Source organism: Lagenorhynchus albirostris, chromosome 10, assembly GCF_949774975.1.
Source record: "Lagenorhynchus albirostris chromosome 10, mLagAlb1.1, whole genome shotgun sequence".
In the NCBI taxonomy this organism is placed as follows: Eukaryota; Metazoa; Chordata; class Mammalia; order Artiodactyla; family Delphinidae; genus Lagenorhynchus; species Lagenorhynchus albirostris.
In genome coordinates this window covers 82,820,428-82,843,944 of record NC_083104.1, presented here as the reverse complement: position 1 = coordinate 82,843,944, position 23,517 = coordinate 82,820,428, and the positions used below count along the sequence as shown (strand labels likewise).

Sequence of the window (23,517 nt, the reverse complement as noted above, 5' to 3'; positions counted from 1 at the left end):
TCTTCTGTAAAACAGAGTCTTCTCATTTTGTATGGTTGTTTCAGAGAGAAAAAAAAAGGATAGTAATTATTGGAAATGTATAAACCCAACAAAGGGGTGTTGCTATTGTTGTTATTATCATTACTACTACTATACTATTACTGTTTCTGTGATTCTTGTTATTACATTTTCAGGGGTATCCCTGAGGAGGCAGTCAAAAGAAAGTTCTCCAGAACAGAGAGAGCAGTCTGAAGCTGGGGATGGCAACAGCATTGGTAACCACTCCTTCCCCGGCTCCTCTGAATCTGAAGAAGGAGGGACTTCACTTAGTGAAGGAGGATTACCGCTCTCCTCGGGAACAGGGGGCCAAGCTGCAAGGAAACGGCGCAGGCCTCGGGCAGGAGCCACTGTGCAAACAGTTCAGGCAGTTGCGCTATGAAGAGACCACAGGACCTCGAGAAGCGCTGAGCCGGCTCCGGGAGCTCTGCCGACAGTGGCTGCGGCCCGACGCCCACACCAAGGAGCAGATCCTGGAGCTGCTGGTGCTGGAGCAGCTCCTGACCATCCTGCCCGAGGAGCTGCAGGCCCGGGTGCGGGAGCATCACCCAGAGAGTGGGGAAGATGTGGTTGTTGTACTGGAGGATTTGCAGCCAGAACTGAGAGGAACAGAACAACAGGTGGTAAGGGTCAGATGTGCTCTTTTGTAGGAAAGCAGGAATTGAGACCTCTGGCCAGAGCGGTGGCCATGAGCTCACCAGTGGGAGAATCGCTAAGCTTTGGTTCAGTTTCTTTTCAGTCTGGCTGTTCATTGCTGAAGGTCTTACCTCAGCCTTACCTGTCTCTGGTGGGAGGAAACTGAGTGTGCTCCAGCTTCTCCAGCCTCTTTTCTTTGCCCTTCTTTGGTTTCTCTTTGCTCTCTTTTCTAACATAGAAGTGTTTTTCTGAACAGCAGTTTCTTCCTAAACCCACGTGTACCTAATCATCCCTAGGACCCAAACCAGGCAAAGAAACAGAAAATGCTTGTGGAGGAGACGGCCCCTCTGAAAGCAGTGCTGAAGCAGCAGGTCCAGACTGAGGGTGAAATTCCCAAGCCCAAGAGACAGAAGGGTAAGAAGCAGACTGCATCTTCCTGCATGTGAGATGTGGTGGGCTTCATGGTCCCCCCCGCACCCGAGGCCCTGCTCAGCACACTTGGCATTTTGCGTCTTGTTCTTATTTTGAGTCAGGTTTACTGAGGTGTAAATTACATGCAGTAAAATTCACTCTTTGTAAGTGTACAGGCCAATGACTTTTCACAAACATGAAATAATTATACTTGTCTAATGATCACCACAATCAAGATATAAAAGTTTCCATCACCCCAGACATTACCTTTTCCCCTAACCCTTGTTTCTGTTTTTGGATGTTTCTAGTTTGGGTGTTTTTTGTTTTGTTTTTTTTTTGCGGTACGTGGGCCTCTCACTGTTGTGGCCTCTCCTGTTGCTGGAGCACAGGCTCCGGACGCGCAGGCTCAGCGGCCATAGCTCACGGGCCCAGCCGCTCCGCGGCATGTGGGATCTTCCCGGACTGGGGCACGAACCCGTGTCCCCTGCATCGGCAGGCGGACTCTCAACCACTGCGCCACCAGGGAAGCCCTGGGGGTTTTTTTTGTTCAGTTAAAACTGAATGCTTCTCCTGTGTAGACGTTCACCTTCCTCTTCTCCCCATTACTGTAGGGGTGAATTAAAAAAGGAGTGCTAGTTTCTTACCCAAGGCAAAGAATTCCAGCCACATGATTCATTACTCATTTTTTCTTACCACATTCAAATTATTGTAAACGACTACTGTCTTTTACTTCTAAATGTTACCTGAATTATTTTATTTTGCTCTACCATATTTTCGTTGACTCTGAATTTCTCTTTCTAATTTCTATCCCTTTCATCTTCTCCTCTTTCCAGTCTGATACAAGCCCTACTTCTCTTTTTGTTTTACTGTCTGTCATTTTAGTGCTTCCACTGAAGTTAAATTACCTCCTGTTCATTCTCTGTCATTTAAACACATTCATTAATGTTGCTCTCCTTGTTAAAGCCCTTCAGTGAGCTAAGTAATGTTATTCTTTCATTTTTTTTTTGATGTTTGAAAAATTCCATAATAAAAAGTAAAAAATAAAAACCAACCCACCACCTTCAGTGACTCCCAATAGCCTTTAACAAAGGCCTCACACGGCATGTTCTGGCATTTGCAGACCTTGCAGCCCCGTGTCCACTAGCATCACCAGCTTGCTCCGATTTGCTTGAGACTTTTAGCTCCAGCTGTTGCATGTGCTGGGAAACCTCTCAGTCCTAGACATATTGGGCTAATTAATCGCCCTTTGTCCCACCTGATCACACTGTGTGTTCCCCTCATGTTGAGTTGCATTCCATTTCCCATTTGCTCCTCTTCTGTCTGGAATACTTTTTCCTCACTCTCCCTGGCTAATTCCTCCTCATCCTTCAGGACCTAGCTTAGATATCACTTTCTTTGTCCTTCCCTAATTTCTCCAAGTCTGGATCAGTTTCCCCACCTCTGCTGCTACCACCTTTTCCCCAGTTTCCCCACCTTTTCTCCTACCACGGAACTGATCGTATTATATTAGAGTTGCTGGTTTACTTCTCTTTTTCTCCCACCAGACCAAAGGGGCATGGGCTTTGTTTTGTTTCCTGAGTCTGCTACTGTCCCTGGACTAGAGTAGACCTTCAGTAAATGTCTATTTGATGAATGGCTGATTTCAATTCTAAAGGCTCCTTTTACCTACTACCTACTCCCCCTGCTCAATTTCTGAGTCTGCTTCAAAAGTCCTCTTCTTCTGGAAGCTTTCTGAGTAAAGTCACTGAAAGAGAGAGGCCTACCTTTTCTAAACAGCCTTGCAGAAATGAATTTATGCCGTGTAATCAGTGATGGGTGTTTAAGTATGAAAAGTAGATTTAGCAATAGTAGATTCTTGAAACTGTTCCTTACCCTCTAGATCTGTTGAAAATGTTATTTATGCGTTGGGTCTTCGTTGCTGCATGCGGGCTTTCTCTAGTTGTGGCGAGTGGGGGCTACTCTTCGTTACGGTGCACGGGCTTCTCATCGCGGTGGCTTCTCTTGTTGCGGAGCACAGGCTCTAGGTGCGTGGGCTTCAGTAGTTGTGGCGTGCAGGCTCAGTAGTTGTGGCTTGTGGGCTTTAGAGCACAGGCTCAGGAGTTGTGGTGCACGGGCTTAGTTGCTCCATGGCATGTGGGATCTTCCCGGACCAGGGCTCGAACCCGTGTCCCCTGCATTGGCAGGCGGATTCTTAACCACTGCGCCACTAGGGAAGCCCCATTATTTTATATTCAAGTTCAGGTTGTTTTTCAGTTTTGGAGGCCCCTGCCTCCCCTTTTAGTTGTGTATGTCATTATAAAATCACTGGAAAAGAACCTCTCTTGTTCTCATCCCTTAACTCTCACTCCCTCCCCCATGGAGCCTACTTCATCCTCTTGCAAAAGGCCTTTACACATAGTACATGTTTTTAATCTTCCCTCTCCCACATGTGCTTTTACTTTCCCTGATGTCTCCTTCCCACACCCTTCACTTTCTCATCTACTCTCACTCATTAAATGATCTGCTGCCTTTATCTTGCTTACACGGGGTAACCCTCATTTGCTTGTTATGAGTGCTGCTTAGATGCTCCCTCTTCTATTTTCTCCATCCATCTCCCCTTTTACTCTCTCATTCTGACTTTGCATCCCCTTTCAGACTCCTGGACTTAAAAGACTTATCCTATCTACTCTTCCCTCTCACCCTCTTCCCTGTGTGTCTGAGCTAAGGTTTTATTCAGCACACATTGTTATAATTTGCTTATATGTCTTATGTTCCAGACATATAAGCAAATTATTATAGCACTGAGATATAATAGCTCCATTGAACCACACAGGAAAGCAGTTACTGCAGTCCAAGGAGATCAGGAAAGGCTAAGACATTTTTGTGGACTTCATGTTACCCTCAAGGCCTTGTGGCCCAGTGTTTTTGATTTATTAGTGAGGAGACTGAGCCCAGAGGAATTACCTAAGATTATGCAGTTAATCATGATAACATTGGCACCACATCTGCATGTCTTCATTTCCAGTTTATTTCTTCATTTCTGGTGCTAGCCCTTTCTTATTGGCCCCAGGGTACTCAGTTGACCTAGCTTTCTAATTTTCCACATGAGGCCATTATCAAGAACATACAGCCATGCCCTTTATGACAGTTTGCTTGCTTGCTAACTTCTGTTTGTGTGTATGTATGTATAGATGTGCGTATCACATGATAAACCTCAAACCATTTAAAATAAGTTGCCTCTCACCATAATCCCCCAAAGGCAGCCACTGTTAAACAGTTTCTTATGTATCATTCCATGTATGTTCTATGCAAACACCAGCACCCACAACATTTCCACTTTGCACACATGGCTTGATTCAATTTTTTTTCCTCCTAATTGTAGATTCCTTTCCCTAAGCACCAAAAAACAAGTAACTGGTGGTATATATTTAATGTTTCAGGTGAGGAGACAAGGATTGAGAATGGGAAGCTGGTTGTAGAGACAGACTCCTGTGGAGGAGTGGAATCATCTGGGAAAATATCTGAACCCAAAGAGGCTTATTATGAGGACTCTAACTTGGATAGGCAGCAGGCCAAGGCCAAGGAGAAGACTGACTATAAATGCTCAGAATGTGGGGAGGGGTTCATCCAGCACTCAGACCTGATTAAGCATGAAGGTTCACACAGGGGAGAAAAGCTCTGTGAATCTGAAGTGTGTCAGAGTTCTAGTCTTACTGGACATCAGAAAATCCACTCTAGAGAGAAGGGTCATCAGTGTCATGAGTGTGGGAAAACCTTTCAGAGAAGTTCACACCTTGTCAGACATCAGAAAATCCATCTTGGCGAGAAGCCTTATCAGTGCAAGGAGTGTGAAAAAGTCTTTAGCCAGAATGCAGGCCTTTTGGAACATCTCAGAATCCATACTGGAGAGAAACCTTACCTGTGTATCCACTGTGGAAAGAACTTTCGGCGCAGCTCTCACCTTAATCGACACCAGAGAATTCACAGTCAGGAGGAGCCCTGTGAGTGCAAGGAGTGTGGGAAAACCTTTAGTCAGGCCCTACTCCTCACCCACCATCAGAGAATCCACAGCCACTCCAAAAGCCATCAGTGTAACGAGTGTGGGAAAGCCTTCAGTTTGACCTCAGACCTTATTCGACACCACAGGATTCACACTGGAGAAAAACCTTTCAAGTGTACCATATGCCAGAAAGCCTTCCGACTAAACTCACACCTTACTCAGCACGTGAGAATCCACAACGAGGAAAAACCGTACGAGTGTAATGAATGTGGAGAAGCCTTCAGACAGAGATCAGGTCTTTTTCAACATCAGAGATATCACCACAAAGACAAACAGGCTTGATGAGGTGTCCTCTCCTTACGGACCATCAGAGACAGTACATTAACAAGCAAGCCGGCACTTCAGGAAAGGCACTCTAGCCAACTCTGGCAGAGAACTCTTGGGGACCAAGTTGGAGGCTATCTGCCTCCTCTCTCTTTCCTTCGTTTTCCTTGTTGTCAGCTTTGGGCCACAGTAATTTGACCCTAGACCCTGGGGGATCAAAGGTAAATAGCATTCTTTACTGCAGGACTTCTCAGAGCCTTTAGTATGCTAAATGCATAGCTATGCAACTCCAAGTAGTAGAGAGTGCTAAGTCAGCAATGAATCAAGTGTCCACAGATTTACAGGCTTAAACAGAAAAAGAGCAGGTTGATACTTTTGCATATGCTACAGCAACAGACTCCTATACAATAAAACCAATGACGTTTGGAAATATATGACACTCAAAGGTATCTTAAAGCACAGGTTAATGGTAAACATTTTCGCCCACTGGTTTTATTACCCTGCCTGCCCCTAGCATTATCCTCTCCTTCCCTACCCCCAATCAGCATTTTGGAAAGCAAAGATGATCTAATTTTACCATTTCGCAGCCCCATCCCTGCCATAATACCTCATTGATTCAAGTTTGAGAGTAAGGTTTTATTTAGACTATGGAAGAGATTTCATAAGCCATTTGAATGAACTGGGCTGAATTAATCCAAGTAGCAACTGTCTTACTTCATAACTCCAGTGTCAGTATAGTGGCTGCTGCATAGAAACTTCAAAAAATGGGGAAAGAAATTGGACTTTTTTCCTTTAATACTGAGGACAGAATTTTAAAATGCTGCTTGTTCTGGAATCTTGAAAGTCAAATCAGAAAAACAGCTTGGAAGAGATCATGATCTTCATGTTGTGAATGCCAAAATGTCATGGTAATGATGAAGAATATTAAGCTTAGGGAAGTCCACTTCTGAATATATCACCAGGATGATAAACATCACTTGCTGATTGGTGGTAGCTGCTTGGGGTACTTCTCACTCTGTCACGTGAGTGGGAAGACTGGTGAGTCCTCATATTTTGCTGAGGTTTTTGTTCAGCTGAGTATAGTTTAAAAACAACAAAAAAAGTGGGAATGATGTAATAAAAGTTCATTTTTCTCTTAAATAGAAAAGACCAGAGACAGCAGTCCAGCACTGGTAAGGTGGTTTCATGACATCACTAGGGAACCCAGCTTCTGCCTTTCATGCCATCATTCCTTAAGGTCATCATCCTTGATGGCTGCTGAAGCTCCAGCCATCACATGCAAAATGTGGACAAAAGGCAGAAGGACAAAAGAGACTCCTCCTGGTCAGTCAGCTCCCTTTAAGCAGCCTTCCTGTAAATCACTTCAGCGGTTGTATCATAGGCCAAATCTTAGAAAAGGGAAGCTGGAAAGTGTGTCTTATTCTGGGTTGCAGAATGCCCAGCTGAAAATCAGTCTTCTATCACTAAGAGTAAAGGGGAGAGTGAAGGCTGAAATAGGCATTTGGGGGCCTTTTTTATAGATATAGATTTTTTTAAAATTATTTTTGGCTGCGTGGGGTCTTCCATTGCTGCGCGTGGGCTTTCTCTAGTTGAGGAGAGGGGGCTACTCTTTGTTGTGGTGAGCTTCTCATTGTGGTGGCTTCTCTTGCTGCGGAACATGGGCTCTAGGCGTGCGCTTAGTTGCTCCACGGCATGTGGGATCTTCCTGGACCAGGGATCAAACCAGGGTCCCCTGCATTGACAGGCAGATTCTTAACCACTGTGCCACCGGGGAGGTGCCCGGCACTTAGGAGTCTTTGGCCCACTTCCCACTCGGAACTGAGTGGATGCAAGCTGAGCAGAGCAACAGTTAATACCATTATCTGGAGGAGGACCAAATCAGCAGGAGAAGCAGCTGTCATTTTTTGAGAAATTAAAGAATTTCATGGAAAGTCAGTCATGTTCCATTGCTTAGGAAACCATAAAGGTATGTGTCTTTATTCTGCCTTTATGAGTAAAATTAAGTTGATAACAGGGATTTTTCCAAGAGTTTTGAGGGGTGTGCTGAGGTTTGTACCTAAACATTTAGCTCCATGTCATAGTTTAAATCTATTTGATTCTGTTCAGTTTAAGGAAAGAACATGGAATATCTTTATTATTCTCATTAAAAAGCAAAGATAATTAAAATTGATATATACCTTAAATATATGGAAAATTTATTTTGGCTTTCTCTTTTCATGATGATTCCATAGTATAGGTATTATAAGCATTCTAAGTTCATTGACACCTTAACCTAATTCTTCCTTATGGTTCCAAAGGAAATGGTGTTCTCATCTGTACCCTGGGGCAGATCCATAACCACCTGGGCAAAATTTTGGATACAGATATATTTAAATAACATGTTTTCCTTATTTATTCCTGAAAATTATAGAAACATTGAACAAAGGGCAAATGTTATAACAGATCTTGACTGGGGTTTTGCTTGCAATGTAAGACATCCTAGACACCCTAAAAGGCAGTTAAAAATCTTTTCAGAGAGCAGAAGTCCAGGAAGACTAACTGTATTGCAGCAGTATCTTCTACTGGTCAGCCATTTCTGTTTGGGTCTGCTTTTTTTTTTTTTTTTAAATTACTTACTTACTTATTGGCTGCGTTGGTCTTCGTTGCTGCGCGTGGGCTTTCTCTAGTTGTGGCGAGCGGGGGCTACTCTTCGTTGCCCTTGCGGTGTGCGGGCTTCTCATTGCGGTGGCTTCTCTGGTTGCGGAGCATGGGTTCTAGGCACATGGGCTTCAGTAGTTGTGGCATGTGGTCTCAGTAGTTGTGGCTCACAGGCTCTAGAGCGCAGGCTCAGCAGTTGTGGAGCACAGGCTTAGTTGCTCCGCGGCATGTGGGATCTTCCGGATCCCCTGCATTGGCAGGCAGATTCTTAACCACTGCGCCACCAGGGAAGTCCCTGGGTCTGCTTTTTTTTTTTTTTTTTTTTCTTCGGTACGCGGGCCTCTCCCGTTGCGGAGCACAGGCTCCAGACGCGCAGGCCCAGCAGCCATGGGTCATAGGCCCAGCTGCTCCGCGGTACGTGGGATCCTCCCAGACCGAGGCACGAACCGGCATCCGCTGCATCGGCAGGCGGACTCCCAAACACTGCGCCACCAGGGAAGCCCCCTGGGTCTGCTTTTTAAAGAGTTTTTAAAGAATAGTTTTACTGTCAAAATTGAAAGTCTTTTCACATGTTAATTGGTTGGTAAGTAACATGTTAATTCTGATTTTGAACCGCCATGTTCACCTTGGCTGAATTATTCTATTAGATTCTCCTTTTACTCTTAAACAGCAGTGCCCTTAAAAATTAAATAAGGGAGCTGTATATCAAAATTTAAATGCACATGCCCTTTGACAAATAAATTTCAGTGTGTAGTATTTACCCTAGAAATATACTCATAAAACCATGTAAAGATATTCAATGGTGTTCTCTACTTAACAAAGAAAAAATATAATAGGAATAGTTAAGTAAATTAACCCATACAATGGAATACTAATTAGCTGTTAAAAGATAAAGTGGTATGGAAAGATCTCCAAGCTTTCTTAACTGAAAAAGATAAGGTGCAAAATTATATTGTGATGCCAGAGGTGGTTTAAAATACATACTTATTAAACAGATGTTTAATGAGCGCTACTATGTGGCTGTTAGCGTCCTGGGAAGATATACACAAAATATTAACAATGGTTAAATGGGGAGTGGGATACTTTTCATTTTATAGTTTCTATGCACCTTGTGTTTTAATTGTACATATATGATCTGTATATTTACGTTTTTAAAATTTGTGCTGCTTGCTGTATTGTAATCGTTATTAATCTGTTCCCCCAGCAGCCTGTGAGGACTCTAAAGACAGAAACTCAGTTTTGTCTTCATCATCGAGTTGGTTTTTAATTGAAATGATTGCAAAAATGAGGGGCAGGCTGGGAACATCCCCATGGCCTGGTGGGGACTCAGCAACTGAGCAGGGCGGGCGGGGGCTGCGGGGGTCCGCCAAGCGCACCAGTGAGACGTGCGGCCGCATTCCTAGAGAGGCATGGAGCCGGCCGGGCTGAGGTTCGGCTGCTCGCGCGGCAGGAGGGGAAATCTGACCCGGGTCCCGACAGCCGGAAGCGGCAGACGCCCGGGCCCTGCGGGGACAGGCGACTGGCTCATCCCGACTGTGGAGAGCCGGGCCTCCGCCCTCCGGTGGGGCTTTTCACTGGGTCGGCCATGTCTTCGTTGTGCGTGTTCCTCGAACTTTTGGTCCGTTAACCAGCAATTAGACACTCACTCACCGAGTGCCCGCTATATGCCAAGCGCTAGGAGCTGGGGGGCAATCGCAGTAAGATGCGTTCTGGGCCCGTCGCAGGTCCCGGCTACCGACATCCCAGTACATCTGCGTGCCTCCGGCAAGACGTCCGCCAGTATTTGTTGAATACCAGGTAAGCCTGGGCTCGCTGAGGTCATGCAAAGATAAACCCCTGTCCTCAGGGGGCAGGGGTGGTGGCGGTGGTGCGGGGTGTGATCCGTAATGCGGGTTGGAGAGGGAAATGGGTTGGTGAGGCAGGTTTGGGCTCACTTCCATGGGAACACCCTCCACCTGAGTGGCTCAGAGGACAGAAGACTGTCTGTACATTAGGTTTGGGGGTGGCATTTGCACGGAGCCTTGGGAATATACCGTTAGAAGACTGGTCGTGGCCATAAACTACAAGGTTGGTGGAACAAATCTGAGTATCAGCTGGCAGTGTTACGAGGCATTTGGGAGGACGATGGCTTTCTTGGAGGTAGGGTCTATGTCTTTTATTATGGGGTTAGCGTTATGCTTGGAAAATGACGTGCTTGATAAATGTTTATCGAGTGACAAACACACAAGTCAAACTCAGTTAAGATCAGATCCTGGGGAGTTTGAATTTAGTTCAACCCGCTTTTTGGTGGGACAGGTGTGTCGAATATGTTTCGAATTGTGCTTTAGGAAATATCGATCCAGTGATGATGGAGTGTGTGGTGCGGCAGGAATACCACACAGAAAATTGTTGTAATAGTGAATGTAAATCGTAAAGCAGGAGTAAAAAGGAAGGAGTGGCTGCAAGAGGCGTTGTGGAGGAAGAATTGACTGGACTCAGGGTGATTATATATAATATATGTAAGCTGGTTTTGAGCCTGAATGCATGGAAGGTGGTGGTGATGCCAGTAGAAACTGAAAAATACAGAGTGAGTGCAGCTTTGAGGGGACTCTGATTTCAGTTTGGGATGTGTTGAAATTACAGTGCAGGAGAGGCCCAAGATGTGAGTTTGGAATACGAAAGGCAAGTCAGAGCCAGACAGAGATTTAAGTGTTCTTAGAATAGAGACATACTGAATTTTGATTGAGATCACAAAAGGAACAGGTGAGAAGAGAAACAGAAGTTGAAGTATTTCTACCGTTTGTTATCTATTGTTACATAAAAAAATAAAGCCCCAAACTCAGTGGCTTAAAACAACCTCAGCTTATTATGATTCTATGGGTTGACTGGGCAGTATTACTGGAGTTACTCATGTGGCTGCTGGTCAATCAGCTGGGGACTGGGCCCAGCTGGGGCTCCGTGGTTCTCTTCCACGTGACCTCTGCATGGCTAGCTTGGGCTTTCTCACAGCATGGAAGTCTCATGGCTGTGTGTCTGGCACTACAAGAGCACTTCCTCTTACATTGTCATTTCTGCCATATTCTATTGGTTAAAACAAGTCACAGGTCAGCACAGACTCAAGGGAAGGAAAAGTAGACTCCACCTCATGATGAGAAAAGTGACAAAATCTCATCATAACAGGTTTTAGGGGATGGAGGCTTTGGAAACAGTCTACCTCACCTACATTTAAGGTGGAGTATTCTGTGAGAAATATGCAGAGATAGATGAACTTTAAGGGTATATTAATCTGTCCATAAAGGCAGCCATCTGGCTTCTCCATGGATCAAATTATCCCTTCCCTCCATCTAAAGTATAAGCTGCTCAAGCATTCTTATTGTTAACCCTTCTTCCCTGGTGTCCCTTACCTTACATCCCTTGCGTCTGGGCTCAACTCCCTTAGGATTCAAGGTAGACTTCTCATTAATTTCACTGATAATATTGACAAGCAGGCTCAGTTTTTGAGCATCACTTAGAGTGGGGACAAAAATATAAGTATGTTACATAGAGTTTTGAAGCTCTTATAATTTTTATGTTACTGATCAATTCTTATGCTTCAGATGTACATTTGGAAAAACATTTCTGGAGCATAGACCTCAGCTAAGTGAACCTTTTTCTAGCCGTTAAGGTCAACATGGATGAAGCTTCGCCAGGCCCCGCTCCTGAGAATGGAGACAGCCTTGTGAAAGTGAAGGAGGAAGATCCCACATGGGAGCAGATGTGCAGCTCACAGGACAGCAGCTCCCACACTCTGGAGCTTTGCCGCCTGCGCTTCCGGCGGTTCTGCTACCAGGAGGTAACCGGGCCCCGGGAGGCTCTGGCCCAGCTCCAAGAACTTTGCCATCAATGGCTGCGGCCGGAGACCCACACCAAGGAGCAGATCCTGGAGCTGCTGGTGCTGGAGCAGTTCCTGACCATCCTGCCCCAGGAGCTCCAGGCCTGGGTGCAGGTGTATCCTCTGGAGAGCGGGGAAGATGCAGTGACAGTGCTGGAGAATCTAGAGAAAGACACAGGAGACTCAGGACAGCAGGTGGGAAGAGAATGTGCGTGGTGGCCTGGGAGATGTAATGCCTAACATTTGTCTGTTAAGTTTTAACTTTTTACTTTGAAGTAATTTACAACTTACAGAAGTTTTGGGAGAGTAGTACAGAGAACTACTGTGTACTCTTCACCCAGATTCACCAGTTGTTAATATTTGTTACAGGATGTGCCCCTCTCGTGTGCGAGCACGTGCTCCCTCTCTCTCTCTGTATATGTACATATATGTGTACACACACACACACACACACAGGCTCACACATTTTTTTTCTTGAACCATTTGAGATTGGAGTTAGTTGGAGATACCATACCCCTTTATCTCTAAACACTTCGGTGTGTATTTCTGAAGAAGAAAGATATTGTCTTGTATAACCAGAATACATACTATCAAGTTTTGGGAAATTACAATTTTTATGATACTATCACCTCAACAGTAGTCCTTGTTTAGATACATCCATGATAGCCCAGTAGGATTCTTTATGACAATTTTGCCCCAATCCAGGATATAGTCCAGCATCACACATTACATTTAGTTGCCGTCTCTTCAGTCTTCTTAGATCTGGAAAGGTTGTTCAGTCTTCCTTTGTCATAACAATGACTTTTTTTTTTTTGCGGTACGCGGGCCTCTCACTGCTGTGGCCTCTCCGGTTGCGGAGCACAGGCTCTGGACGCGCAGGCTCAGCGGCCATGGCTCACAGGCCCAGCCGCTCCGCGGCATGTGGGATCTTCCCGGACCGGGGCACAAACCCACGTCCCCTGCATCGGCAGGCGGACTCTCAACCACTGCGCCACCAGGGAAGCCCAACAATGACATTTTTGAAGAGTACAGACCAGTTATTTTTTGGAATGCCCCTCAATTTGGGTTTGCCTTGTATTTTCTCATGATAAGACCCAGGTTGTGCATTTTGGCTAGAATACCACAGAAGTGACATTGTGGTCTCCTCAGTGCATCACATCAGGAGGCACATGGTGATGGACTGTCCCATTACTGATGAGGTTAAGGTGGTATCTGTCAGATTTCTCTACTATAAAGTTACCATTTTCCCCTTTGTAATTAAGAAGAAGTTTGTGGGAGACATTTTGAGACAGTGTACATATCCTATTTCTCATTGAACTTCCACCCACTAGTTAAGCAACCATCTGGATTTTTGTTTTGTTTTTCTAGGCAGGGATTTTTGCTGTCTTGTGTCTCTTCTTTGGCACTATATCCCCAGCACATAGAACAGAGCCTGGCTTTTAGTAGGCATTCAGCCCATATTCGCCAAATGAGTGAAGCAAGTCTCTGTCTTGCTACTCTGTCTTACTTGCTGCTGCTTAAGGATTAAATGGAGGTTCTCTGGTGTTCCCTAACTGCTGTTGGGTCCAGTTCCCACCAGGATGCCTTTTCTTTTCTTTTCTTTTTTAGTATCTTTATTGGAGTATAATTGCTTTTCAATGTTGTGTTAGTTGCTGCTGTATAACAAAGTGAATCAGCTATATGTATACATATACCCCCATATCTCCTCCCTCTTGTGTCTCCCTCCTTTTCAAAGTGAACCTTTTGTCCCCAGGCTTCTGTCTACACTCAGGGACAGGATATGCACCTACCGGTGACAGAATATCAAGGAACCTCTTTGGAGTGTCAGAGGCCCCAGCTACTGCCTGGGGTAACCACCTTGAAGTGTGAACCCCCAGAGCCCCACCAAGAGGTCGCCCAAGAAGTGAGTGGTGAGTACTGGAGGGTGAGTTTAGTAAGGACACTGGGAGCAGGCCTCTGGCAGGTGCATGGCCTTCTAAGTAAAGCTTGTTTATCTGTGGGGTTTTTTTGTTGTTGTTGTTAGCACTATACGTAAGCAAACTTTTAAAAACATTTGGAATTGTAAAATGTTAGAAGTCTAAGATATTCTTATCCAACACCCTTAATAGTTAGGAAAACTAAAACTCAGAGTTTAAGTGACTTGACCAGGGTCAACAGAGGCAGAGTTAAGTCACGTGACCTTCTGACCAAGATTCTCTCTTTACTATATATCTCTATTCCACATTTCTAATTCTACACTTGTGAATATTTTAAATATTTACTTGGTAGCTTTCCATAAATCTGTCTTTTCCCCATGGTAACATTTTCTTCAGTAGCCTCCCTGCTTCTAATCTTTCAGTAATTTACATACAGCTTTAGGTTTAAACAGGTTCTCTCCTTCCTGCACTTGGAGTGTACCCTCCTGTGTGCACGGCTCTCTCACTTTCCGTATCCATCCCAGCTACTGGTTATATTTCAGCTGTGTGCAGTAAGATAGGCCGTGCAAAGAAGGCAAAGTCTGCGGCCTGCAGTTTGCAGATGGTTTGAGAACACACAGAAGTATACAGATCGTTCAAAAAGGAGACCTCAGAACTCCGTAGTGCAATGTTTTTTAACCTTTGTGGTGAGGGATGCTATCATTTTCCCCCAGAATTTATTGAAAAGGATTAACTCTCTTCCCTAGAAAAGGCATACAAAATGACACACACAACTTCATGATTTACCACATTGGTTTACAGTCACCACATTGGTGATCTGTGAATACTGATATTTTGATATTAAGTGCAGAATAAATGGTTCATATAATAAATGATTTAAAAACATTCAAGGGAGATAAAAGAAAATGTATGAGGCTCAGATTACTTGTGATATTTACCCATTGGAGCATAAATAGAACTTGATATTTCCCTACTTACTTGATTGATAGTTCTGTCTTATTTCTTTGGTTATTAAAAACCACCATGACATGAAGCCCAAATGTTTTACGTGAAGAAGTTTAGACGTGGTAGGGAGCCTTACGGCCCTGGGGTTGGGAAAGCTTTCCTGGAGTCATGAGCTTGCATTGAGCCTTGATACATGAGGATTTGCAGTGGAGCAGGCATAGGGTGAGTATTCCCATCTACCTGTGAGATGATGAACATGCATCTGCTGAAATCAGTTTCATCTCACTTTGACTGTGGAGGGGGAGGGGGTAATGAAGAATGGAGGTACTTGTCAGAATGGTGATGATAATTGACAGAAAGATAACAGCGGTCATAGGATATAAGATTCTTTCGTGTGAGCATGAGCTGGCTCTTAGAACTGGACTCCAGCAGCATCTACTGGGCGGAGGGGGGGCTTCTTTGGTTCTCTAGGTCCCCGTGCGATGCGCCACTGCTGTGGTGTGTGTAATCAGGTTGCTCTGTTGTCCTTTAGGAAGCACACCCTGTCATTCTCAAGGGCTTTTTATACCCTCTAAGGCCCTCCCAGATATTCTGGAGACTGGCTAAGGGCCTCCCTGCTTACTAGTCATAACCCAAGCACATTTCTCCAGGATACCTGCGACCAAATGAAGATCAGTTTCCCAGGCTACCTGCATTCCCTTCTCTCCTGCTAGTATTTTCAATGGGGTACTAAGTCAACCAGCATGACAGGATAGTGGGGTCTGTTTAGGGGAAAGAGTGGGTGGGGGGAATGGGAAGGTCAGTTGGGGCCATTTTATGGGGTGTTTAAATTCAAACCAGGAGGTTTGGACTTTATCATTAAAAAGTTGGGTGCCACTGAAGCCCTTTTTTAAAATCAAAAATATGATTTATAGTGACTGTGTTATTTGTGTGTATATAGTATTTCATTCTCACCTGTCATGGAACACTAGATTTAAAATGAAAACTATTGAGTACTTTATTTTTGCCAGTCTCTTAATGCTCAAATGTGATTGATTCTTAGGGTCAGACACATTGTTAAATTTTCGATATGTTGATGGAGAAGTAGAAAAGACCTTGAGATCATTTTATTCATTGCAACTTAAGCCCATTTTCTCTTGTTCTGTCTTTGGCAGAGATATAGAGCAACAGATCAGTGTGGTATTTGTAGTGAACTTTAATATGTTTGAAAACATTCCTCCGCCTTCTTCCCAGGCTTAACCCTAATGCTTTTCCACCTCAGGAGGATTATAAGAGGCAAACACAGAGTCTGATCTGACCTTTGCTCTCTCAAATTTCCCATTGCTGTTGCTCTCTTTCCTCACTGCATTATACCTTTGCCCCCTTCCATTCTCTCTTGCCATCCTGCCCCTCCTCAGCTTAGCCCTTTCTCTGACAGCAGACCTGCTTTACACTGCGCTTTTTAAGCTGTTGGTTGTTTGGCATATATGCATTGTGGGGAGGTAAGGTAGTAACTGAATCGGGGGCAAGGCTATTTTATTGTCCTAGCAAGCCTTGTTTGCTCTAGATATTAAACAACAGCAACAGAAAGATTACACAGTGATCCACTGTGTCTGGAGCAAGGAAAAGTGGTACTGTGTTCTGTGTTATATTTTGGGTTAGAATTATCCCCTGTGCTCTTCATTTAGTAATTTTGGGCTCCTTATATTGTTGCCATCTTGAAAAATAATGATACATTACCTTGTGTGGGGTCTTACAACTTACAGAGGGCTTTTACAGAGAGTTTTTATGTTACCTCAATCTTCATTAACCTTGTAAAGTAGACTGTGTTCTCCCCATTGTACAGATAAGGAATTGGAAAGAATCTTTTTAAGTAACAGTGCAGTGCCTGGCACCTTGCAATCATTATGACTGTCTGAATTATTGTTACAGTTTCCAGTGTGGCAGATTCTCAAAAGTTCTCCTAGCTCAGGGTTAGCATCTCTTCTATGTATGTATGACTGTATTTTTGTGTGTGTGTGACTTTTTTTACTGATGTACAGTTGATTTACAATGTTGTATTAGTTTCAGGTGTACATGTATGACTTTATTTTTTTAGAGCAGTTTTATGTTAAGCAAAATTGGAAGAAAGGTACAGAGATTTCTCATCTACCCCCTGCCTCCCCCCATACGTTGCCTCCCCCATTATCAACTCTATTTTTTGTATCTTTATTTTCTCTTTTCATCTTCCTCTTATCTGCTTTCCTGTTTCCCCTTTGCCTTCTCTCTCTGTTCTCCACTTCTTTTCTTTCTTCTTTGTTCTCTGGTTAATGTTTCCTTTATCACCAAGTTCTGCCTTCCCTCTCCTTATTTTCATCAATGATTTCTAATTTTTCTTTATGAATGTGAAAGTGCATCACTGTAGAGCACCTCATGAGTTCATAAACACCACTTATTTTGTGGGTAGGGACCCTAAAGTTTTAGAATTTTAGAATTCTGAAAGAATGAAAGCAGATATGATGTTCTAGTGTAAGATCTGTATCTTAGTTCCTGGATGTTTAACAAACATAAGAAGAGTTGGGGTCTGGGTCGCCCACAAAGGGCTCTCTCCTAAAAGCCATTGTGTCTTATTCAGGACTCTTGTCTCCTCCTTCCACAGGGCCTGCTCCCCAGGGACCAGCCCCTCCCCAGGAAGAGAATCCCAGAGACCAGGCAGCAGTACCGGGGTTTAACTCAGCCAGGTCCCAGGTGAGCATGGTGCCCGGGCTGTGCGAACCTCAGTTGCAGCCCTGCTTCCCTCGACCACCTGTCCCTGCCCTTTTCTTGGCTCACACTGCTCACCCTGGAGCCTTCCAGGTGGAACCGTCCCTCTGCCTTCACCTGGTCACAGAATATCACAGACCACTTATGCCTCATCCGGGGAGCTCACATAGATCACATACATTATGCAGTGGCCTCATTCCATACCGTATGCAGGAGGCACATCCAGATCTCAAGGTATGAGAATAAGGGGCAGAGTTAGGCCCTTGGTTTCAGAAAGTGCCTCTACTCATCTGATGCTCAGTGACTGATGTTTTATCTTTTGAGGGGGTCTCTGGTTTCTTTCCCCAGTCTGAGAAGCAGTACTCTTCCTCATGTTACCTTATAGTCCCAGTGTTCTGCACATACCCAATTAATATTTGGTTGATGATAATGGAAATTCTGTGTATCCAAGGCAAAACTTCACATCTTCACAAAATAGACGACTCTTGGTTTTTTTTCCCCCTTATTCTCTTAGTGGTCCAATCATTTTCCTAGTCATTTAGTTAAAAAATATTTAAGTCTCCTATTTAAGTCCTCTGCTGCTGAGTCAGTTTCCTCAAGAACAGGGTCTTCATGGAGTCCTTTCCTCACTCTGTGACTTTTTTTTTTTTTTTTTTGCGGTATGTGGGTCTCTCACTGTTGTGGCCTCTCCCACTGTGCAGCACAGGCTCCGGACGCGCAGGCTTAGCGGCCATGGCTCACGGGCCCAGCCGCTCCGCAGCATGTGGGATCTTCCCGGACCGGGGCACGAACCCGCGGCCCCCGTATCGGCAGGCGGACTCCCAACCACTGCGCCACCAGGGAAGCCCCACTCTGTGACTTTTAATTTGTTCTTAATCCTATCAGACCCAGTGCCTCCTGTTCTTAACAAATACTTCACCTTCCTGAAAAGAAATGTATAGCAAGTAAAACTTACCTATATGTATATTTAAATCAATATAATTATCTAAAATGCTATATAATGGAGAAACAAAAAGCAATTTATTAAAAAAAAAGTATTTCAAAAATGTAGGGCTTCCCTGGTGGCACAGTGGTTGAGAGTCCGCCTGCCGATGCAGGGGAAGTGGGTTCATGCCCCAGTCTGGGAAGGTCCCACATGCCGCGGAGCGGCTGGGCCTGTGAGCCATGGCCACTGAGCCTGCGCCTCTGGAGCCTGTGCTCCGCAACGGGAGAAGCCACAACAGTGAGAGGCCCGCGTACTGCAAAAAAAAAAAAAAAAAGCAAATGTTTGGACATGATCACACCAAGAAATAACAAAGTAGTTAAACGTTTGCACTGATGTGTAATCATTAGGTTTGAATTAAGGAGGAATAAGAAGATCAAAAGGCTAGGAAAATGAAAGGGCAGAGATGTGGGTGGACAGTAGAATGAAACTAGCATTGAGTCAAATAATGAAAGACCAGCCAGAGAAAGAGAAAAATAACATTAATTGAAGTAGACCTAAGATGAAGTTATGGCTTGTATTGTGTCCCGAAAAGATATATTGAAGTCCTAACCCCAGGTACCTATGACTGTGATCTGATTTGGAAATAGATTCTTTGTAGATGTAATCAAGTTAAGATGAGGTCCTACTGGAGGAGGGTGGGCCCAGCATCCGACTGTCGATGTCCTTATAAGAAGGCCATGTGAAGACAGGGAGACACACAGGGAGAAGGCCATGTGACGGCAGAGGCAGAGACTGGAGTGATGCATCTACCAGCCAAGGAACACTCAGGACTGCTGACAACCCCCAGAAGCTGAGAGAGGCAGGACAGTCGTCCCTTAGACCTTCGGAGAGAGCAGGGCCCTGCTGGTTGGCTTGGTTCGACTAGTCTGCAGTGTGGTATTCAACACCCTTCACACCTAGACCCCTTATCCTTACCACAGTGAAGACTGAGAGGCCATTTTTTGCCTTTTTAGACATCAGTGAAGACTGAGGAAGCAGCAGTCCAGGCCCTTGTCCCAGAGCAGTGGCCACATCTGAGTCTGGCCCAGAGGAACCTCTATGGAAACTCGGCTCAGGAGACGGTTACAAACATCAGTCTGATGCGTAAGGACAGGCCTCTGGCTGGTCCCCAGCTGTGCTCACCTTTTCCATCATTAACCCTGACTCAGCCCTTGTGAACCCACATTTCCTACATGCCCTCACCCTTCCTTCCCCTTCTTCTGGCCTCTGCTTCCACACTTCTCTCAGCCCCTGCCATTTTGAATCCCGCCCAGTCCCCTTATCTTCTTCTGCTGCTACTCACTACTGATTCTTGCTGTTATCTTCTCTGATCATGATTCCCTCAACATCTCCTCCTCTGCTCCCTTTTTTCTTGCCTTTTCAAGGGTCCCATATACAGACATCCCTTAATATCTGAAAGTTCCACAAACACCTCTGCCTGATCCCTTCTTTACCTCAGAGGAAGTTTTCTTCACTCTCTGTGAGCACTACTGTCTATATGTAATATGCTTTGCCCTGTTAGATACTCTCCCCTGCAAATTGACCTTTCTTATTATCTTCCCATACTCTGCCACATGTTTAGGACTGTTGTGACTGCACTCCTGGTACACCTGTTGATTTTTTGTTTGTTTTAATTTGGAACATCCTATTCCTTACCCTAGAGATTGTTTTTCTAGATTCAGGCAACAAATGACATTTAAATTATTAACATATTATTTTAGCTGAAGAAGTTGTAACTAAAGATGGATTGTTTAACACAAAGCAAGAAACTTCTGAAGAAATGGAACGAGGTGCTGAGGTCTCAGGAATACCCAACAGGTGAGTGTCCATGGTCCTAAGTAGAACAAATCCTACAGATGTGAGAAGAAATTGAAATGAAACTAGAGAAACCAGTTGGTAAAAGCCTGCTTCCCTGGAATAATACAGAAAGAGTAAGTTTTGGAGTTTTGGAGACCATCATATTTAGCAGTGTCAGTCTACTTCGTTGTTTGATTTCTCTGGCACTACTCACTCCTAGGTGAGGAACAGAGACGACTAAGGATGGGGTTGATCTGGTGCTGAGTTTTGCTGGCCCACCACTACAGAAGGACACTGGGGCAGGGTGATTGATGATCCTGGCAAGAGAAGGACTAAGGTGGTGTTGGATCACGAGGTCTAGACAAAATAGGAAGGGAGGTAAAAGCAGGAGGAAACGGAGGAGTCAGAGTGAGATGGAAGAACAGGTGTTGTGGGACAAGAGTGCAAGGAGGCTAGAGTGAAAAGGAATTGGCTACAGAGTGAGCTCTTGGAGTTCAGTTTTCACCAGTGGAAAGTTCAGTGTAGTGACAGGATTCAAGCAGGGCCCCTGAAGTTGAAGATGTCAGGGAACTCTAAGATGGATCTACTGAATGGATCATACATGCAGACATTAAAGACACCCAGGATGATAAATGCTCTAAGCAAACAAGTATATATAGTGTAAATTATATTACAACATACTCTTTTCACTGCTTTTTCCTCCCTTACGTCTTCTTAAATTGGTCTAATTTAATGTACCAACAGGACATTTGTAAATGACATGCATATTTCTAGAATTAAAGAAGTTTGTGTAAAATAATAATTTCCATCTTAGTAACTTCAGCTTATTTCCTTGAAAACTGCATAAAAATCAGTCCAAGGGCAATAAGTTTGAGTTTCTCTTTTGTTTCTCCCCAGAAACAGTGCGTCCACCAGATGAATGCAGAACTAGGGGAGGCTAAGTTGTTCCATGTTCAGAAATTCTGTGAGAGGTGAGGGGGCTCAGTAAATAACAACCCATTTCCTTGTCCAAATTCAGAACCAATTGATAGAGACACAGGAGTAAAACAGATGATTCTGGAAACCTCTGCTTTATGACTGACAGAAGCTAGACTGATAAAGCCACTCAGAGGCAGAGCTAAGTGGCCGCATAGTGACAGCAGACCCTCCCCGCGCATAGGCCTTCCTGATGCATCTTGGGGGAAAAAGGAACATGGAATGTCTGCAACTGGCTTCTGAAGAGGACAGCCCAGTTCTTTCTCCCAGATTCAACAATTAGTTAAGTCATGAGGAGTGAGTGGGAAGTGGGAAGAGGCCAGAAATGTTCAGTCTGGCCAAAGCCCTCCCCATGGAAACATGAGGAGTGAGAAGGAAGTATTCCCCACAAAAGAATCCTTAGGCGTCAGTGGATTTATCCTGTATCAGTGAATGAGACTGAGAATTTTTATAGCATACGTTCTTTTTTCTTTCCCAGAGATTGGGTACCCCAGGCCCCTTGTAGTACCCCTGTTCCTGCTGAAAGAACAGTTGCGCATTTGAACACTCTGAAGGACCGTCACCCTGCTGACTTGTGGGCTCGGATGCACATCTCATCCCTGGAATATGCTGCAGGAGACATTACCCGAAAAGGGAGAAAAAAAGACAAAGCTCGAGTGAGTGAACTGCTCCAAGGCCTCGCATTTTCTGGTGATTCAGATGTGGAAGAGGATGACGAGCCTGAGACTCAGCCTGCTCCAAAAAGACCAAAGGTGTCAAGCGTCCCAGAGAAGAACTGGACTAAAAGAGACATTAAACCCAACTTTCCAAGCTGGTCAGCACTGGATTCTGGACTTTCGAATCTCAAGAGTGAAAAGTTGAACCCAGTGGAGCTCTTTGAGTTATTTTTTGATGATGAAACATTCAACTTGATTGTCAGTGAAACCAATAATTATGCTTCTCAGAAAAATGTCAACTTGGAAGTCACAGTTCAGGAAATGAGGTGTGTGCTTGGTGTCCTGCTTTTGAGTGGCCTTGTGAGGCGTCCCAGAAGGGGAATGTATTGGGAAATGTCTGATGCCGATCAGAACCTGGTTAGAGATTCAATCAGAAGGGACAGATTTGAATTGATTTTCTCATACCTGCATTTTGCAGATAACAGCCACCTAGATCAAAATGATAAGTTTACAAAATTGAGGCCTCTCATAAAGCAAATGAATAAAAATTTTCTCCTGTACGCTCCCCTTGAAGAATACTATTGTTTTGATAAGACAATGTGCGAGTGCTTTGATAGTGACCAGTTCCTGAATGGGAAACCTATTAGAATTGGCTATAAAGTCTGGTGTGGTACAACCACACAGGGTTATCTGGTTTGGTTTGAGCCCTATCAAGAAGAGTCAACTACGATGGCAGGTAAGGATCTTGATCTTGGTTTAGGTGGAAATCTAGTGATGAATTTTGCTGATGTTCTTTTAGAGAGAGGTCACTATCCCTATCACCTGTGTTTTAATAGCTTCTTTACAAGTGTCAAATTGATGTCAGCCTTGAAGAAGAAAGGGGTGAGGGCAACAGGAACAATTCGTGAGAACAGGACTGAAAAATGTCCCCTGATGAGTGCAGAACATATGAAAAAAATGCAGAAGGGGTATTTCGATTTCCGAGTAGAAGAAAATGATGAGATAATTCTGTGTCATTGGCATGGTGATGGTATTATCAGTCTGTGCTCCAACGCTGTTGGCATAGAGCCAGTCAATGAGATATGTTGTTTTGCCGATGACAAGGAGATCCCTCAGATAAGTCAGCCTTCCATAGTGAAACTGTATGATGAATGCAGGGAAGGCGTAGCTAAAATGGAACAGATCATTTCCAAATATAGGGTGAGAATAAGAGGCAAGAAATGGTACTCAGTTTTGGTGAGCTACATGATTGATGTAGCCATGAGCAATGCATGGCACCTGCACAGAGCCTGTAACCCAGGTGCCTCTCTAGAACTTGGGGATTTTCGGAGAGATGTTGCCCATTTCTACTTGGCACATAATGCAAATATGTCAGATTAAGGCAGGTAAAACAGATACAATGCAGACATTAGTAAGACACAGAAAAATCAAAACTACATCAGATTGTACCTAAAACAAACCTGATGTATGTATACAATGAAATTATTAATTAAATGACTAATATTTCTTTTAAAAAATCTATGTAGAGTTTCAAAAACTGTTACAACAATGTTAATGATCTGTAAAAATGTTGAAATCTATTGGTATCTTTTTCTAGGTCTAATTTTGATATCAAACGTGGGAACTCCTTTATTAGTTGAATTGAATTGATTAATTTGTGCGTTTAAAGA

General features: G+C 44.2%; 2 protein-coding genes across 4 annotated transcripts in view; both read left to right on the top strand.

Moving 5' to 3' along the window:
- Nucleotides 1-9,273, top strand: part of ZSCAN26 (zinc finger and SCAN domain containing 26) — a 14,135-nt gene extending 4,862 nt beyond the window's left edge. Inside the window, exons 2-5 of one of the 2 annotated variants that reach the window (XR_009543030.1) lie at nt 174-659; nt 969-1,086; nt 4,503-5,607; nt 9,228-9,273. Coding sequence is in view for 1 of the 2 variants with exons in the window: in XM_060163457.1 (XP_060019440.1) it covers nt 240-659; nt 969-1,086; nt 4,503-5,404 (1,440 nt within the window). In the remaining variant the exon portion in view is untranslated. Of the gene's footprint in view, nt 1-173; nt 660-968; nt 1,087-4,502; nt 5,685-9,227 lie in introns of those variants that run through there. The other variant, XM_060163457.1, reaches the window with a different exon arrangement.
- Nucleotides 5,800-23,517, top strand: PGBD1 (piggyBac transposable element derived 1). Of its 2 annotated transcripts, XM_060163443.1 has the most exons (8): nt 5,800-6,424; nt 9,748-9,820; nt 11,659-12,068; nt 13,627-13,783; nt 17,352-17,440; nt 19,394-19,523; nt 20,141-20,237; nt 21,670-23,517. In XM_060163443.1, the coding sequence occupies exons 3-8, from the start codon at nt 11,673-11,675 to the stop codon at nt 23,225-23,227; spliced, it is 2,427 nt and encodes an 808-aa protein (XP_060019426.1). In that variant the 5' UTR covers nt 5,800-6,424; nt 9,748-9,820; nt 11,659-11,672; the 3' UTR covers nt 23,228-23,517. The 2 variants fall into 2 exon arrangements, with proteins under 2 accessions (XP_060019426.1, XP_060019425.1); XM_060163442.1 differs by lacking the exon at nt 5,800-6,424 and having other exon boundaries at nt 9,390-9,820.

What these genes read in the sequence shown, in the direction of transcription:
- PGBD1 (XM_060163443.1), top strand. Translation starts at nt 11,673, where the DNA reads ATGGATGAAGCTTCGCCAGGCCCCGCTCCTGAGAATGGAGACAGCCTT. An exon ending in TACAAACATCAGTCTGATGC is followed by an intron (nt 19,524 to 20,140) that starts GTAAGGACAGGC and finishes ATATTATTTTAG; the next exon opens with CTGAAGAAGTTGTAACTAAA. An exon ending in GTCTCAGGAATACCCAACAG is followed by an intron (nt 20,238 to 21,669) that starts GTGAGTGTCCAT and finishes TTTCTTTCCCAG; the next exon opens with AGATTGGGTACCCCAGGCCC.